General features: G+C 39.2%; 1 protein-coding gene across 3 annotated transcripts in view; it reads right to left on the reverse strand.

Annotated features, from left to right (window-relative positions):
* esyt2a (extended synaptotagmin-like protein 2a) overlaps positions 1-19,472 on the reverse strand; it is a 63,918-nt gene that overhangs the window by 15,670 nt on the left and 28,776 nt on the right. For all 3 annotated transcript variants that reach the window (XM_067606689.1, XM_067606691.1, XM_067606690.1), the window contains exons 8-14: positions 11,073-11,128; positions 3,165-3,285; positions 2,801-2,977; positions 2,529-2,611; positions 1,378-1,426; positions 889-978; positions 692-787 (exon numbers count right to left, since the gene is read on the reverse strand). In XM_067606689.1, coding sequence (XP_067462790.1) covers positions 692-787; positions 889-978; positions 1,378-1,426; positions 2,529-2,611; positions 2,801-2,977; positions 3,165-3,285; positions 11,073-11,128 — 672 coding nt within the window. The remainder of the gene's footprint in view (positions 1-691; positions 788-888; positions 979-1,377; positions 1,427-2,528; positions 2,612-2,800; positions 2,978-3,164; positions 3,286-11,072; positions 11,129-19,472) is intronic.

The following is a 19,472-nucleotide window of genomic DNA, read 5'->3' on the forward strand; positions in this document are numbered from 1 at the left end:
GAGAAAAGAGGATTTTGCTATTTTAGTGTTTTAACTGCAGTGAGATGAAAAATTACAGAAGCAGAAAGATAAAATACTTTGAGACCAAAAACAACACCTTACATTTCTTTTTTAAATTGAATCAATATAAATGCAGCACTAAATACCTTTTTCACTGAAGACATTTTGACATGTCGCAGTAGGACACAAAGTGTAAATAATAAAATAATTAATGATGGCTGCTTTATGTTTCAGGGTCAAAGTGTCTGCTGTGAAAAAAAAGGACTATTACAACAAAATCACAATGATTTGATCTGTCAAAGTCTTCTTTCTACTGCAGATTAAAGATGAAGTAGAGGGCAGAAAAGTAGTTCAGAAAGCAGGTAAGCAAGAGACTGAAGTACAAACAAGCAAATATACTGATGATAAACACTCTCAATCAATTCATGAGAATGTTGTTTTTTATCTTATTATCTGCCTGAAGTATCAGACGACCTGGAAGTCCAAGAAATATTCTACACTGGTAAAAATGTTGTCATCTACACAAAAATACAATTAAAAAAAAGACCCTTTTTAGCATGAAAGTATAAACACAAACACACAATCTAAGGAGGCCGATTTTCATCAGGAAAAGAAAAATATATATAAAAAGTGAGTTACGATAAAAATAAGAAAACGAAAGTCCAGATTTTTTAGTTTTTTCGAGGCTCACCGGCAGGTTTCTGGCTGAATCCAGGAAGACGACGAGCACAGCGGACGACAGGCCGTCGTTGGCGTGACCGCGATCGGCTTTGATGCTCATAAGGGCCTGTGAGGGTAGGTCAGAGGTCAGAGGTCAGAGGTCAGGGGTCAGCTACACACTTTATTTGTTCAAGCTCTGTGTGTGTTAGCGAAGCCGTATTACTGCACCTGGTCCAGCTTCTCCGGTGTGGGCAGCAGAGACAACCACTCCAGTTTGAGGTGCAGCTTCCCAGTAGCAACGTCGTCCATCATAAACCACTGAAGACACAAACATGTTTTAATATATTACATAATAAATATTTTAATAGTTTCTAGAGACAAGAAAACAAAACGTTCTCATATAAAGCGAAGGAGAGGAAAACTTCTGAAATAATTCAGGCTCAATACTCGATACTGAGTGACTGATATTATATATTCTGACTTATAAGACAATGAATCTTTTGGTTTGATATTTATTCTAGTACCTTGTTTTATTAAAGGGGTGAAAGAAAAGTCACAAAATTCATTCCTGATGTAATAAAACAAACAGAAACATCAGTCCGTCCACATTTTTTGATTGACAGCTGACCTCTTTTTTTTAAAGATTATGTTACTGTTTGTTAGTGATGAAAACTCAACGCACTCTCATGAATTCAGAGCAGAAAAGACGCAGATTACCTCGTCCACCTTCTGTTCCCTCTGGAGCTCGTTCATGTCGATCATCAGACTGAAAAACAAAAAAAGGAGAATTTCACTGAGAGCTGTTGTGACTCATCACTCCGCCGTATTGACGACAGACAGACCGTCTCTCTCTCTCACACACAGCGGCGGTGAGTTAATGGGCTCCGGTGGAAAATGAAAGTCAAGACGACAAGCGCCGCCGCTGCCGCCGCACTCATCAAACACTCGCTGTGAAGTCACGGAGAGAGTCGCGCTCCACTCCGGGGGCCCCGTGTGGTTTGACGGAGTGCCGCTATCAGGTAAATGGAGTGTGAAATCCTATTACGTACAGCGCAAACACTTTATAATAAATCCTCTCTTATGGTTTGTAAATTATATGTAAATCATAAACTATAATGCACTCCATTAATCAATAAATTACTAAATCTGTAGCGTACATACATCAGGATACATTACAGCACGATGTATCAATGCTTCTCTGCTGTTCACATCAGCAAAATGAAGCTAAAATGTTTAATTACTGACGAAGCGAGGACTGTTCATGGGTGAGTTTTGCATGATCAATCAATCTTTAATCTTTAACCCTTTCATGCATGAATTATGATAACCTCAGTCAGGATTTTTATTCCCCTTTAGGCATGAAAAAAATATCTGAACTTCATTTTTTTAAACTAGAGTCCACTGTGTTGCAACTATACCATTAAAACCCATGCATATCTAACAAAAACGGCTTTTGAATAGCTGTCCACTGTGCATGAAAGGGTTAAAACGACAAAAAAACTGTTTAAAAAAATAGTTCTGTCCAACTTAAAGTCTGAAACCGAATCTTATTTAATTTATAATGATATAAAATGTACAGAAAATCTATAAAAAAGAGGCAAGTCCTCTAATTTGTGAGGCTAAAAGCAGAGGATGCTTTATATTTGACTTGAATGATTAGTTGATTATATTACTGTACTGAGATACTGATAAAAAAACATTCAAATCTATGTTTTTTGGCATTAATCATCAAAAACAGAGACAGATAGTCTTTCAAGTGTAAAATAGGTCAGACATGTTGACGGCGTGAAGCAGAGCGGACTGGGGGAGAAGCTGAAGTCTTAACGAGCATCGAGGATAACGACAGTAAGAAGCAGACGCCATCGTACCTTCCCAGGAAGTCGTCTTTATCGGTGTCTTCATCAAACAGCTCGATCTCCAGATTCGGTGCCGAGTGTTCGTACACCAGCACCTGAAAATACAAATAATGATCGTCACACACAGGCTGGATTTTTGGGGGGAAATTGGTCCTGGAATGATTATAATCTGTATTTTGGTGCTACCATGCTTTGCTACTAAATGGCTAAAGTGAGATAAAATAAATAAAAATATACATTTTATAACCTCACACGTCCTCCCAGTTTAACTCCCTGCTGCTCACCTCGTACACCTCGTTCCATTTGGGGTTGACGGTCTCGTGGATGACTTTGCTCTGGAAGAGCTGGGTCCCGACCTGGATGACCCCGTACGGGTCTGACTTGCCTTTAATCAGCCCACCCAGGAACTTGTCTTTACCCAGCAGCTCCTGAGCCTCGATGAAGTGGATCCGCAGGACGCCCTGAGGAGAAAGAAATGAGTGACGGAGAGGAGAAAATGAGGAAAAAAGTAGCAAATCATCACGTTTCTAGAAGCTAAAACAGGAGAAAGTTTGACATTTTTGCTTAATAAATGACATAAAAGGTGAGTTTATTATTAAAATTATTGTCAAGTCATCTTCTATAATTGTTTCAGTAATGTTTCAGTACCTTGGGCATCGGGAAGCGGAGTTTGGCCAGCTGAGCTTCTCCCACCAGTGGGATGGTGATGCGGTTTGGCAGGACCAGGTAGCTGTAGATGATGTCCTGGATGATGTTGTCACACAAACCACTGAAACGGATGAAGGAAGAGGAGAAGAAGAAGAAGAAGAAGAATACAGAAAGAGGGAGAATGAGAGAGAGAATTAGAATCGTTTTACAAAGAGAGTTCGACCTTGTAACACATAAGAGTTAAAGGACAAGTTCGCAATTTTTCCTGTCTGTCTTAAAAGTTGATGTGAGGCTTACATGAGGCTTCAACAGTCTGAGTTAGTTATATCAAATGGATATCTGACACATTTACAGTCTTTTTTTGCATCAACACACATTGTGCCCAAAGTTTATGGGCTCAAACATAATTGGACACTTGGCTACTAAATGTTTGTTCGTTAACGTTAGTTCAGCACAGAAGAGTCGACACGTGGCTCAGAGTTGATTGTTGCCATTTAGATTGAGGTGGAGCCGTCTGTTAATATGAGGAAGGTGTAACCATGCAGGTGAAGAAGATAATAATGAAGCCCCTAAAACTCCATCAGTGAGATATCAAAGGTTCGTTTGCCAAAATCAACAGTTGGGTTCATTCTAAAAAAGCAAAAGAAAACAAGAAAACTAGAAGATGGCAAACGAGCCGGTAGACCGAGGAGCGCTGGTCGGAAAATTATTTGCACGGTGACAGAAAAAGCCATTTATGACCATGACATCATGACCATGACATCATGACCATTACCTCAGGATTCACCACAACATGCAAACCGCTGGTAAGACTCAGAACTGAAAAACCAGACTGCAGTTCATAAAAATATAATAAAAAAGAAGAAATCCAGCTCTGGAACAAATTTCTCAACATCAACATCTATCAACATGATGGAACATGTGGAGAAAAAAAAAAGGAAAAGCTCAGAACCCAAAACATCTGAAGCACAACTGTAACTGTCCAAACACTTCCTGTCTGCACTGTGTTAATATTATATAATATCTCAATAATGATTTCAACCATATTACTGATCCACAGTCTCACACTGCAGAGAGAAAACATCTGCAGCTGCCGTTCTGTCTGCAGCCCGGCCTTCTACATGTTTAAACACACACACATGTATCAACACGCGTGTTCACACACACACACACACACACAGACACACACACTGAGTAAACTCTTCTCCAGTTCCAGTTGTTATTATTAGATTCATGTGTTGATTAACAGGTTGAAACTCAAGTGTTGTGGCTTCTTCACTAATCCGAACAGGAAACAAGAAGCATGTATATTAAGACGACACTAAACCCCGACTGACATAAGATACTGTAGCAGTAGTGTGTGTGTGTGTGTGTGTGTTTGTGTGTGTGTGTGTGTGTGTGTGTGTGTGTGTGTGTGTGTGTGTGTGTGTGTGTGTGTGTGTGTGTGTGTCAGAGAGTGAGTGCGTGTCTAAACATGTCCAATGTAACAGGAGCACCACACACACACAAAAGGAATCTCACAAATCTGACACCAGTCTGTGATCACCGTACTGCTGATGAGCGTTTTGTTTGTACGTCATGCTTTCCCAGCACGGGGACGCACCCGCACGCCACGAGCACAGCGGTGACGTTACACACAACTCTGCTAAATTCTCACTGACGCGTGGAAATACCTGGAAATCAAGAGCTCTGCTTCAAACCGGACAGAACAGTAAACACGTAATTCTGTGTTCATGCAGCTTTGGTTTGATTTAGAGCTGCAACAATTAGTCCATTAATCGATCAATAGAGAGAATAATCGTCCATCTTTTGAGTCATTTTTAAAAAGAAACTCTGGTTTCAGCTTCTTAAATGTGAAGTTTTTGATTTCTTTCATCTTTTATGACAGTAAACAACGAGACATTTGAGGACTTGGGCTTTGGAAAAACATTGATAAACATTTTTCACCTTTTTCTGACCAAACGACTAAAACTACTAATTAGGAAAATAATTGACAAATTCATTGATAATGACTGTAATCATTAGTTGCAGCTCTGTCTAGTATTAAGGTATCTGTCTGAGATTTCTGTTGTTAATAAAGAAAAAGAAACAATACTATGGAAAGAGAGAGGGGGACATCTTGAAGAGTCTGTTTCATGCACATTTCCAGGTCTATAATCTTATTCTGGGGCTCTACTGGAATATCTTTGCATGATTTACAGGTAAAAAACTATTTATTTATCTTCTACTGGTCCTTTACGCAGCCTCTGTCTGAAACAGGCTGTTGTAGCTCCTGTCTCCTGAGCTTCACCCTTTCTTTTTCTCAAAATATAAACTTCTCAAACATGTTCAAGCCTGAATCTGATCCGACCGAAATATGCGAGTAGATAAAGTGAACGACGTAAACCAACGGGCGGCTGTTTGTGGGCATGTGAGAACAATCTGACGCCATCACGGCTGAGGAGGTAGAGATAACTCTGCAAACAAAGCGTTGAGAGCAGGTTGACGCCCTGATTTTTGACTTGCAGGAAGGATTTTACACACGTTTACCTCGAGTTTTAGACATTTGACCACGTTTAACACAGTCATCCAACATCATAACAGTATAATAATAACAGAAAATCAAGTATGATAGATGTTACCAGTAGAGACTAGTAATATCTTATGAACACACACAGCTGAGTATGAAGAGAAATGTTAAAACATTGTATGGCCTGTTTTTAGCTGATATAAATTAAAATAACATTGGTTTTATACTTAATTCTGTCCATACAACATGTACAGGATGCACGGATTTCAGTGTAAAGACAACACTCTGACATTACGCCTCATCTCCTCTAGATGGCGCCATCGTCCTGCTCTGAAACACAGCTGCGTTGCTTCCCTACAAATAAAAAAAAATCCCCTCCTGAAAGAGCTGCTCCTGGGTCGGTTTTATAGCGGGATTTCATGCAAATGCAAAGTTGATTTTAGAGTTGACACGCTGACTCGTGGTCTGCTCGCTCACCCCAAAAACACATCACTAACTATATCCAGATGAGAGTCGGATGGTGTAATTCTGCTGCCTATCCTGTGATTAAAACGCCCACTCAGGCTTCCACATGTCCCATCATACCTATAAAAGGAGCTTGTTTTTTGGTATTAGGGAGGAAGAAAACTGAACAGTGAGCCTGAACAGTTGTGTGTGTCCTGACATCTATAAAATATAGAATATAAACAGAAGATAATGTGTGTGTGTGTGTGTGTGTGTGGCTTTACTGGGCGCATTTCAAAAGGAAAACAAAAGTGGATCCAGACTGGTGGTCGCACACTCGCACACAAGTTCGTGCTGCTATCTTTGTTAGGACGCCACACTGACTTTAACCAGGACCTCAGACATGACGTTTTACCTCATTAGGACTGAGCTTTGGTCCCCACAAGGTTAGAAAAAGTCCCCGTGAGATAACACGAACACACACACACACACACACAGCTGGAGGGTCACGTCAGGTTATCCTGCAATTTGATGGCAAAATGCAAATTATCAGTGAGGAAATATGAGTAGTATCTCTCTCTCTCTAACACACACAGGAAGAGAGAGAGTGAGAGTGAGAGAGAGAGAAGGGTGGGGCGAGTGAAGGTCTGCAGCTCGATTGCGGCACACACAAAGAAACACACACACACACACACACACACACACACACACACACACACACGCACAGGTGTTGTCCCACAAACTTGTCGAACAAGGAAAGCTACATTTCACAGGGCGGAGTCTTTAGGAAACCGCAGTGAGTTTCTTTCTCTGCTGAAAACAAACTGTGAAGCAGCAGGAAACAGCACAGCAGGTCAATATGGAGGAGTAACAACACAGTTTAGCGGAGTGGAAACACCGCTCTGCAGGGGGGGAAGGCGGGGGCGGGAGGAGGGTGGGGGGGGCGGCTCACCACCTGAACCGGTCACCACCTGTAGGCTGTGTTTCATTTCAAGCATTGTGGTTCTTGTTGCATGTGTAAAGTGGAATAAAAATACCTCAAATGTAAATATTTTCTGTGTCTTTAGTCGTCTATGACGGTAAACTGAATATCTTTGGGTTGTGGACAAAACAAAACATTTGAGGATGTCGCCATGGGCTTTATGAAACAGTGATTGACATGTTTCACCATTTTATAGATCAAGCAACTAATCGACTAAACGGGAAAATAATCAGATTAATCCATAATGAAAATAATCGCTAGTTTCAGCCCTGATTAAGACTAGTTTTTCCTTAAAATAACACCATGCAGTGCTTCTACCAGGATGTTTATTATGTAGTAAATGAGTTTATTTCAAAGACAGCACTGATAAACGTCATTATCACTAAAACATACAATAAATATCTAAAGTCTAGTCAGTTACATTTATCTAAACAAAGAAAAGAAGGGGAGCAGGTGAAGCTACTGATAAGACTCCTGCTTCTTCAACTCTATGACAGAGCAAACAACTCACTTACATACTTATATATGAAATAAAGCCACTGAAGCATTCAAATCGTCACTGTTGCATCTTCTTTCAGGTCTAAACGGCACTAAAAGAAGTCCTGTCTAGTAATGTTTGTCCCCAAATCAGAGCTGTGATCTGCCAGCGTCATCCTTTCATAATCACGTTACTATAAATATCAACACTTAGCGGAGAGAAAAAAAAAAAATTAAAGGTCATAATCCATTCTGTGATCTGGTGGTTAATGTAATGGTTTCAGCAGCGGAGGGAGCCTGAGAGCCTGATAGACCGCTACCGTCTGCGTGTCCGCTGGGAACGTCTACTTCAAAACACTGCCTTCATTTTCTCATTATAGTGGACGGGAAGGACGTGATTCTGCAGGATCCAAACGACGTGGTTTGAGTTTTTCTACTGTTAAAGGGTTCAGAGTGATCAGATGTGATGTTTTCTGATAAATAACAGTCTTTATTAGATCATATTTCAGTCATTTCACCTTTACTCGGTGTGTAAAAAGCTTCTAATTTGCTGCTCTAAACACTTTTATTATGTTTCCACTGACAGTTTTAAGTGAATTTCAAGCAGATTTATGACAAACTTCTACAAAATACAATGTGTGTGTTTCCAAACTATCTTTATGCAAACATATTCTAGAAGATGTGACAAGATTACATGATTAAAAAAAGCTCCAATATCTGATACATGACGGCTCCACGTAAAGATGTTTAAGTTGCATAAACTCTTTTCATATGTTTTAGGTCTTTCTGGTGGAGTCGACACCTGAAACAGTAACAGGCAGGAGGAAGTACGACCTAAACGATCTGTTTACAGTAGAAGAAGAAGAAGCAGCAGGTAAAATCTATTTAAAGAAATACGTCTTTATTGCATCTTCTCTTTCTCGACAGGCCGACTTTCCCACCTCAGCCGAGCAAAAAACTTGATTTTTAATAAAATTATTTCTAGCGTTTCCTCTCCATTCTTAAAAACAGGTGGATGTAAACGTAAATATTGTCTGGCAGCTCTTTCCTGCTGCACAGAAGGGCTGCAACTATTGATTATTTTCACTATCGATTAATCCATGAATCATTTTGTCAATAAAATGTCAGAAAATAGTAAAAAAGGCCTATTATAATGTCTTAAGAGTCCATAGTGATGTCTTTAAATGTCTTGTTTCGTCTGATCAATAGTCTAAAATCAGTGAAAAGATTGAAATCCTCACATTTGAGAAGCTGCAACCAGCAAAATGTTATAAATGTTAAAAAAATGACATTTCAGCTTTGTTTGAAAAGGACAGAAGAAGAACTGGGCAGTTAGAATAAACAGGAAAAGGCTAAAATATGGATTTACTGTGAGGACTGGACACTGTGATCACCTAACACACACCTCAAAAACCATTGTGTTTCCTGTGAGACAGTTAGATAACAGCCGATCATATAAAACGCTCCACATTTCCTGCCCACAGTCTTACAGACATCTCTGTTACTGTACACAGGTGGTCTACAGAGAAAATGATCTTACGGTTGGAGGAGAGTTTTTTTTTTAGTTGCAGTATTATTTAGTGCCCATTAGGACAAACGAAACTTCTTAAAATGGAAAGAGAACAAAGAAAAAAGGAAGCAAACACTCGTAAAAAGAGTTTATGGCAGTTTTGCTTCAGCAGAGGTATTTTAGGATGGAAACTTGTGGTTTAAGAGAAGTGAAAGAAGATGATTGTATATGACGTATTTCCTATGACTACTATTACTATAGATACACAGATACATATAGCAGCACCGTAATAGGAAACATGGAATAAAGCAAAGAAAATAAAAACAAAACTTCAAGTTGGCTAGAAATGATGATGTCATTGCTGCTATAAGCTTTTACAGTAAATACAGCACATACAGAGGAAAAATAGATCAACCTGACAGGTAAAAAATATGTGCAAAATAGCTTGATATGGATAAATATATATAGTAAGTGAGTCAAACATGCAGTCTGTATTATGCAGCGTCTCTGTGTGTCATTTGAATGAGCTCTACAGCCAGCTCCATGACCTCATAATGTGCCCGAGTGTTTGCATTGGAAAGTAGGTTTCAGTTAGAGTCCGATCAGATGAAGCTATAAACCATGAAAATTTTTTCATTCAGGGCCGCCCCTGAGGTTAAAATAGTCCCACAATGCATTGCTTCGCCTCTGCTTGTTGAGTGAGTGAATTAAAGTTATACGATAGTACACTTGAGCGGTAAAACGGTCACTGATAAGTGTCCAAAATCTCAATCCGCTGCTCGTTTTTCATTATATACTCACACCATCTAGATCATAATGAATGGAGCAGTGACCTCAGACGCCACGGCGGGGTCAAAGGTCAAATATAAAGAGGCAGCAGCCTCCCTTGGGCCTTTACGACACTATGTATAACTCTGTATTTTAGTCATCTGTGACCCAAACGGTGCCTGGTGTGTGAGAGCACGTCCACATAGAGACAAAATAGACACAGTTATGACATCATGTCTCGATGGCAAACACACACCGATGCTGACACACACACACACACACACACACACACACACACACACACACACACACACATACAGCTGCTCTCTCTAATAGCCAGCTTGTTTCCTGAGGAGCTGTGTGAAGCCACCTGGTCATCATTATCAAAGGAATCTGTGTGTGTGTGTGTGTGTGTGTGTGTGTGTGTGTGTGTGTGTGTGTGTGTGTGTGTGTGTGTGTGTGTGTGTGTGTGTGTGTGTGTTCAGGATGCAGCCGTGCGGCGTTTAACATCATAGAAAACAAATTCATTCTAATTAAAACCAGTTAGACCAACAGATGACAGACACACATGCAAATGACTCATTTTCAGATAGAAACACAAACACACACAGTCGTGAGACTTTAAACCTGCTATATTTGATTTATTTTGCAACAACACTGACGTATCATCAGTTTTTAAGCTCATATGTTGAACTCGTTAGCAAACAGTTGATTATTTCCACATCCTGCAGTTACGGAGCAACATTATCATTCATCTGGAGTCGTGTTTCTGTCCACCTGGTGAATGTAAGTCCAATATTCACTCTCTTCTATCTCTGTTTTTGCTCTCTATCAACTCCTGAGGGAAATATCTGGCTCTTTTAGCTGCTAAACGCTCCACTATGTTCACCAGCTAGCCTCCAGCTAACTGTGTCTGTTCACCGTTTGGTGCTGAGCAGGTAGTGATCAGTAGGTTTTTTTTACAGCTTTTTCTCTGAAAACAGCTGCCCGCTGCGGCCGAAAACAACACCATGAGAGCTCTGACAATGAACCAGAACAGTAAAGTTGCAGCTGGACAGATAAACAACGAGCTGAAACTTATTATAAAGCTCGTAAAGCCGAGGGGGGAGCTGCAGAGTCATTGATAATTCTCACACACACACCAGCCGACACGTAACACACTGTAAAAACAATTATGAGCCACTTTAACACGGGTCACATTGAAACACAGACACTTACTTGACACCGGGAATGTCCAGCATGTTTGTGAGTCCTGTCCAGTTGATGTCCAACGACTGAAAGACAGAGATACAAACATTTAGATTTGAATGAAGAACGACACAAAAAAGATGAAATACACATTTTTAAGTTGTTGTTGTTTCCTGCAGCAGCATTATTTATGAAAGGTAAGTAGTTTCTAGTGAAGATATGTGAGAAATAAACAGAAATTATCCAAAAATATACTGAATTCTTGTGTGTTTCAAGTGTTTGTTTGTTTAGTTAGATCTCTATTAGTTTCTGCATAGCACACAGTTTACAAGGTACACTAACATCATACAACACATCATGATGCAGCTCTACTGTAAATAAAACAATGACCATCAGTGTGTTTTGAGGATGTCCAGCTTTTTCGGTCACTTTTGTCAGAAAGAACCTCTAAAGTTTGCATATTTGATGACACTTTTACTACAAATTAAATGATGGGAATTCCTCCCTGGATGCAGCTTATGGTTTTATGATATATATGTGAAAGATTTTTATTCGTGTGTATGTGCGATTTTTTGGTATTTAAACAGTCAAATCTATTAATAAATCTGAAAATATCACTTCAGCCTTCATAAGCCTGAACCATCCGACCCCAAACATGATCTGAAGAGCAATAACTTCTATTATACTATAATATAAAATAAAGCTTTTAGTATAGAAACGTTCAAACTCTACAACAATCTCTGTGAGACTGAAATGTTGTGCGAGGTTTTCCCCGACAACAACAACAACAAGCTCTCCTCATCAGCTGCTCCCTGACGTCTCCGTGAGTCAGCAGAAGGGGAGCCGAGGAGCCGAACTCTAATTCGATTTCCCTGATACGACAATATCAGAGCAGATGATTGGGTTAGTCTTCATACAGACAAGAAGTATATGATGAGTTCACTGCATTCGGCTGTCTGGAAATGACGTCAGATTAACAAATAAACAGCTGTTAGATATTACAATAAAATCAGGATTTAAGTTCAAATGAGACACAAAAAGTGAAACAGCAGAAGAAGAAATCCGCAGTTAATGAAAAACAATCGTCATGAGACAGAAAACAGAGCTCATGTTCATTACCTTTTAATGAAAAGGAAACAATTTATCAGAAACGGCTCATTTTCCAGTAAAGATCGGGAAAGAAAAACCACCTGAGTCACCCGTTAGAGCTCGTAGAACTGTTAATTACTCCGGGATTAGACTACGTGGGATTGTTTTATAATCCATTCAGACACATTATGAGTTTGTTTTCCTCCGTTTGAAATCAGTTTTTTCAGAAAATCTAAAAAAATCCCTCCTTTGTTTCTTCCTTTTTTCATGTTTAAAGTGAGTTTTATGATTTTTTTTACTATATAAATACAGTAAAACAGCTCTAATGTGTGTATATGTGTTCATTCCAACAGTCTAAAAAGGCTAAAAAGGAAAACAAATCCAACAAGCTTTTCAGAAAGATTGCGGCCAGATTACAACAATCTTCTAACTCTAATCTGACTGAAATGAGACGGAGCCTTTAAAACAAACCAACTGAATCCACCTTTTCAACGCTTTCACCGTTTCCATTATTTAGGTTAAGCTATCAAACAATGAGCTTTCACAGCGTGTGACTGAAAGAACAGAACGAGCAGTATGAAAAGGACGTAATAATAATAATCCTTACAGGAGGTGTTGTTCTCTTTTTGACGTCAGTACAAGTCACCTATAATTATGTGCAAATCTGAGTTTGAGCACAAATGATGGAACCAAACAGTGCAGGCGGTGACATGTTTCCTCCGCACGGCTCTCAGACATGTTCACCAGGATTCTTGTATCCAGAATAACCTGGTTTTCTAACCTGGTTATGAAGCTTATATACATTAAGTTCAAACTGGGTTAACTTGTGGAAGACACATATTAAATGTCACTGAGTTCTTTAAAAAGTCACTGTGGTAATTAACAAGGTTTAACCCGTTGAATCACACTGCTGACACACCCTGATATTAAACGATGGTTACTGTTGCTGTCAAACCAGGAAGTGCATGCAAGGTCAAGTCAGAAGAAACAACACGTATCTGAAGGGTTTCGTAATCGTTTTAGTCTTTGTTTAAAGCAAAAATGCTGAAAATTTGCAGGTTGTAGCTTCTTGAATGTGAGAATGTGAAGCTCTTCTGTGTCATGACAGTTAATAGTTTGGAGTTTGGATTGATTGTATTTATTTATTGGAGCAGTGTGCAGTTTTAAACATATAACAGCACAATAAACAAACAGTACAAAGCAAAAAAAAAACACACAAACACAAAATACAAAGCTTCACACAACAGCACATCACATATACCCACAATGTCAATTAGAAATTAATTATGTAAACTTGTCAAATTAAAAGCAAGACTATCTGAGCTAGACTCAGTGGTCACACAGCTGATCAGTCTTTAGTAGATTAGCACTCATTGGACAAAGTGAGACATTTGACAGGTGTTTTTCATTAGTTTTTGACATTTCATGAACAAAATGATTCACTGATTTATCAAGAAAATAAGTGTTAGTTAGTAGCCTTTAGTAGCAATTACATAACTTCTGTCAAAATGACTAATTGAAGTTTTTTAAGTATCAATTTGATTACTTTATACGTGAATTTCCACCTTTGTAGTAGCTGCTGGTTTAAGCAGAGGTTACAGCAGTTGTATTAGCATTAGCATTAGCATCAGTGGCAGCAGTAGCCTGGTACAAACAGCAGCTGAACTACCAGCAGTAGTAACTCTGAATCCTGGAGTTAAGGTTTAACGCCCGCTAACATCTTTTGTCAGTAACTGAAGACGAGAGAAAAGTCTGGATGGAGCCGAGTTGGGACGAGCCAGAAGCAGCTATCAGGCCTGAGAGAGAGGCGGGCTGAGACAGGGAGGCTCTTTGTCCCGATAACAAGGACGATTTGATTTCCAGAGAGGAAACAAATCAATCAGAGGTATTGTATCTAGTTTAAAGTATGAATCACTCTCAGCCCGCAGTGTCCCTGCAGCAGATGTGTTCACTCATCATCACACACACACACACACACACACACACACACACACACACACACACACACACACACACACACACACACACACACACACACAGTGTACCGTCCAGTTCACTAGACACCAGACTCATGTTAGGCTCAAAATAACACACTGACCATAAAAGCAGTGTGAGCAGGGAGCCAGTTGTTAAGGTTAACATATAGTATGTGGACTTAATGTGTGAGGGTAATATATATTACAGCCAGAGAGAAACTGTGTGTGTGTGTGTGTGTGTGTGTGTGTGTGTGTGTGTGTGTGTGTGTGTGTGTGAGCATCTCTGAGATTAAGGGTGACCCGCAAAGCTTAAAAAAAAAAAAAAAAGGTTATAAAAGAGGCTTTAAATGTCAACCGCCGGAAGCTGTTATTAGAGCTAAAACGAATAAAAAACTGATGCATGAAACGGTTGAAATATCTCTGAATATATACAGGAATGGACCATAAGATGATCAAAAATCAGCGAGCCTCGTGAAAGAAACACTCGCACCAACACATCCGTTCTTTAAATGCACGTACGAGTGATTTAAGAACATTTGTGGCGTTCGTTAATGATCTCATACTTGGAGTTTTGTCTCTCTGATTGGTTTTACTATTATAATCTTGAGTTTAAATATGATACTGAAAAATTTAATACTAAAGCAAACTTAATGCACTTCTGTTTACCATATTATCATCGTCATGGCTGCCAATTTACTGCAGGTTTTTTTTTAGATTTTACGATTTTTATTGGCAGATTCTGGCTTCTACATGTCAGTCGTTGTTCTCTCACTCCGACAGCTGCCTCCGTCTCTCTCCGCCGGTCTCCCCGTCGAGGATCATCTTGTGTTGCAGCTGACAGCGTAACATCACCTGCGGGCTATAATATATATCTCTCCTCTAATATCTCTCCGTCACATCCCTCCACCCACCGCCTCCCATCACGGACGTCTTTATTTCTGTCACAGTGCAGAGCTGCTCTAATAACATATCAGCTGGATTCATATGTTTTTTTTAAAATTGTTTTTGGATCTCCTGCTGTCTGTTCTGAAAGCAGGGACTTGAAGCTGCGCAGTGTTGTTTTTTACTCTTTGGGAAACTTTTTTTTTTTTGTGAATGAAACTCGCCCACAAAGTTCAGGCAGTTCAGAGAGTTTGTTGAATCTGACTTGGAACATTTCGTACTAGGAAACCTCACAGGGAGAAAAGAGAAAAGAGTTTCAGTCACAATTTTAAAAAAATGTTCTTGCATTGCTTACAGATACTAAAAGACGTTGTAAACATGTATTCTTTACTGTGCAGAGAGTAAAGCCTCGGGCATTATTTATACTTTTACAGCATCTACATTCTCTCTGTTCAGCGTCTCCGCTGTATATAATCAGCTGTCTGTCTCGGCCCTTTTTTACAACCAGCAAAAACAACAAATCATTTGTGTTTTTTATTGTTGTTCTTTCACTGTCACTCATGTCTGTAATGATGTGTTTAGAAGCCAAATCTCTATTTAGTGAAGAAGTGTTGCTGCTTGTTTCAAAGAAAGTAGATTTCTGATAAAAAAAAAAACTTAGGAAAAATCAAATATGCACTAAATGTCAAGAGAGTTTTTCTTTTAAAGACAAAGCATGACCTTTTGTCTTTTGGCAATGCGGTAAGTCTGCTCTCTGTGATTTATCCCCACATACAATATTTCCTTCCCATTTTTTTTCCATCTGCAGTCAAGATATTGCGAGCGGTGGCCGACGTCTGCGTGTGTGTGTTCACCAAAACAAGTATGTTTGTGTGTGGGAGAGAGAAAGAGGAGGAGAACACGGTTGTCTTAATTCATTTGTGTGTGCAAATGATAAAGGAGACTCTGTTTTGACCACATTTATATTAGCAGCGGTAGAGTTGGAAGTCGTGTTTTCTTTGTTGCTGCTTTAGATTTGCTTACTTTAACTGTAATTTTCTTCTTGTCTCGTCAATGCAATCTCTTATTCAGTACTTTTTTTTTTCTTCTTCTGTCTTTCTGAATAAATTAAGTTTGTTCCTGGAGTTTAATTTCCATATTCTAAGACAGCGCAGCATCCATGACAGCAGCTGCTATCAGGAGGATTTTAACAAAGTTAAACCGATTAATTTGTGAGCGCAGAAAAAAACTACAAGTGCGGCAACGCAGGTACTTAAATCACTGCAACTTGGTTTCGTCCACATCCATAAAACACTTTTTTTTAAAGTTGTTGCTCTGTCGTCGTCTGCTCCTCTCTCTGTCCCGCTGTTATTACAGACATGTCTCGCCTCTGGGACTCGCCTCTTCTGTCGAGCTGTGACATTTAGCCCACAAATGTCAAGGGGTTTATGGGAAACGGTGTTTGTTAAATGCTACTAAAAACATAAATATTAGATAGCAACTATATTAGATGGTCAAAAAAAAAACTGTTGTCCTTATCTAAACATATAAATCAAGCCACATGTCATACTGTTGAGAGAGGCTCTGATCCAAGGCTGCATTTTTTTGTTATTAGAGTCGTTACAGATGTCAAAAGGGATTTAGAAAGAGCTTTTCCTACTTCTGGAACAGAACCTGGAAGTTACGGTTTTCAAATCATTCCCAAATCTTGAGCGTTTATTCCTACTGTCTGCCTCCCCTCCTCCCCTCCCCTCCCAAAAAAAAAAACGAGCTTTAACTTGTCCATTTTGCACAAAACTAGAGGAACTATTGTTCATTTAATGAGATGAGGTCAGCAGGAAAACAAGGCAGTGTCGGAGTTCAGGTTCGTCTGAGAGCTGATGACTTCACAAAATGATGTGAATGTTCACACATCAGTCAAATTTCCTTTTCGGTCAGATCTACAGGAAACACATTGGGCTTCAGAAAACTTGTTGAATGTGTTGTTTGCTGACTGTGTTGATAAGAGTACTCCTTAAAGCTGGATGGCTCACAAGAGATAAATAAAAAAAAAAAAAAAGGAATGGGCAGCAAAGGCAAAAGTATCCTGGTTTTTAGTCCATTATACTCCAAAAAAACCCCTGATCCTACATTTCCCATAATGAGATTCACTTATGTCTTTTTGTTAGACCACGGGCTTTCCATTAAAAACTTAAGTGATGTCACTTAAGTTATTTTCTTAGACTTAGGACAACAACAATATACACAAACTGAGTAAAACAAACATCTTTATGAGATTAGTGGAATTCCCCTTTATTCCACACATGAGACTTTCCAGTTATGTGACCACTGGCGTGTTTCTCTGTGTGTGTGTGTGTGTGTGTGTGTGTGTGTGTGTGTGTGTGTGTGTTCGAGCACAGTGAAACGGGGCGTGTGTGTGTCTTTCTGTGGTCTCGTTAGCTGCTCTAGATGCTAGCTCACGGTCAACCACAATACTGTTCTGCTAGCTTGAAACAGGAAGAGAATAATAGCAGTGAGAGGTTTTTCAGCAAAACAACTCATCTTAAAAAACACTGACAAATAAATACAAAACAAGAAGACTTTTAGTTTTGACATTAAAAGTACAGATAAACTATGTGAAGAAGAGCGACTGAGGTTCTCCAAAAGCTCTTTGATTATAGTTTTCATTGCATTAAAAACTGATCCAGCGGTTGGCAGATTGTTACCTGTAGATATTTGCAGATAGTGTTGTTTAATGTTTTTTGGTTTTCTCCTTTCTATCACAGACTGTATATAAAGATTGACGTAGCGAGGTGGTTGCCACTTGCTTTCTATTCAATCTGAGGCTGTTGCTGAGTTTCTGTGACCGACGGAAAAACAACATCAACTAATTTCCGTTTAAAAAGATCTTTTAATACCGGTGTTTTGGAGCGTTTCAGTTCATCTTTCAAGTGTTCGCTGTGGCACTATGAAGTTTTTTGGGGAGAAGCATCAGGGTAAGTAACATTATTTTTCATTATCGATTTACTTGCAGATTATTTTCCCGATTGATCGATTAATGGTTTTGTGTATAACATGTCAGATAATATTTAATTTCCTGCAGCATATTTAGTTCATTCATGCACAACAAAGAAAAGCTTCAAATCTTCACATTGAAGGAGCTGAAACCAGCAAATTTTTTGTCATTTTCGCTTTAAAAAATTACTATTATTTAATTATTTGATAATAAAAAAATAGTTGCAGAATAATCTTCTGCTGATCGACTCATCGATTAATCAACTAAACGCTGCGAGTCCTTTGTGACACAGTGATGTCACAACATTTCTAGAAGCTGTGTAATAAAATAATCCTGACTCAAGGTCAGGCTACCAGCTTTTTTTAGATTTTTGGGAAAAAAAAGAGACAAGAGTTTGCCAAGATGTCATCCAAAAATGAGATGATCTTTATCAGACGCTGATGAAATCCAAGCATTACTCTCTTCACTTATCCTTCTACTAAACAGAGCACATTTTTCATTAAGAGTGAAAGCACTCTTCTTTGTCCAAACCTCATGTTATTGCTGGCAGCCAGAAAGGCAAAAACATACCAGATAAAACAAGACAATGACTGGAATGTCTAGTGACATCAACGAATGCCAGAAAAGATCAACAGACCGAGAGAAAAATGCCAAACATGTTACAGCTTCTCAAATATGAGGATTTGAGGATTTGAGGATTTGATGCTTTTCTGCGTCGTACATGATCGTCAACTGAATATCTTTGGATTTTGGACTGTTGATCGGACAAAATATAGACATCTGGAGACGTCACCGTGAGCTCATCGAAATTTTAACTGGCATTTTTCACTATTCGGACATCTTATAGACAAATAATTAATGATCCTCGGTTGCAGCACTAGTTTTTACAAATGTAACTTTCAGAAAATTCACCACATGAATGAATTGAATTGAAGTTCAACTAAGTTTCAATTAGAAACATGTAAAACCGGCCTGCACACAGCACCAGCTGGAATTTGATGACACATTCAACGCCAGGAGGCTAAAATGAAAGGAAAGGAAAATATTTGAACACCAGTTTCAACTGGACTACGAGCACCATTTCATTCTGTATGAATAGATTGTTTGGGTGGTAATTTATTACCTAAAACATTACGCTGAACGCCACTAGTGAGTCAAACTTCACATGCAAATGTCAGCTGACACAAACCAGCAGGAGCCAAAACACCGATACTGGCTGACACCAATAGTTAACTTCCTGGTGAGTTGCCAGCCTGTAGCTAGGCAACCAGCCACAAGATGACGGTTGACCACACGCAGAGACAGGATGGTGAAGTACCGCCATTAACCAGCCAACCGAACACGAGTGACTATAAGCTGTGGTTGATGACTTAGTGGCGGGTAACCACACGGCAGTAAAGACTACTTCCTACTGCTGTCAGGGTGGAGTGTAAAACTGCAACAACTAGTTGATTAACAGGAAACGTATCTGCAACTGTTTTGATGATTGATTGATTGTTAAAAGTATTT

The sequence above is a fragment of the Thunnus thynnus genome, chromosome 12, assembly GCF_963924715.1.
Source record: "Thunnus thynnus chromosome 12, fThuThy2.1, whole genome shotgun sequence".
Classification (NCBI taxonomy): domain Eukaryota; kingdom Metazoa; phylum Chordata; class Actinopteri; order Scombriformes; family Scombridae; genus Thunnus; species Thunnus thynnus.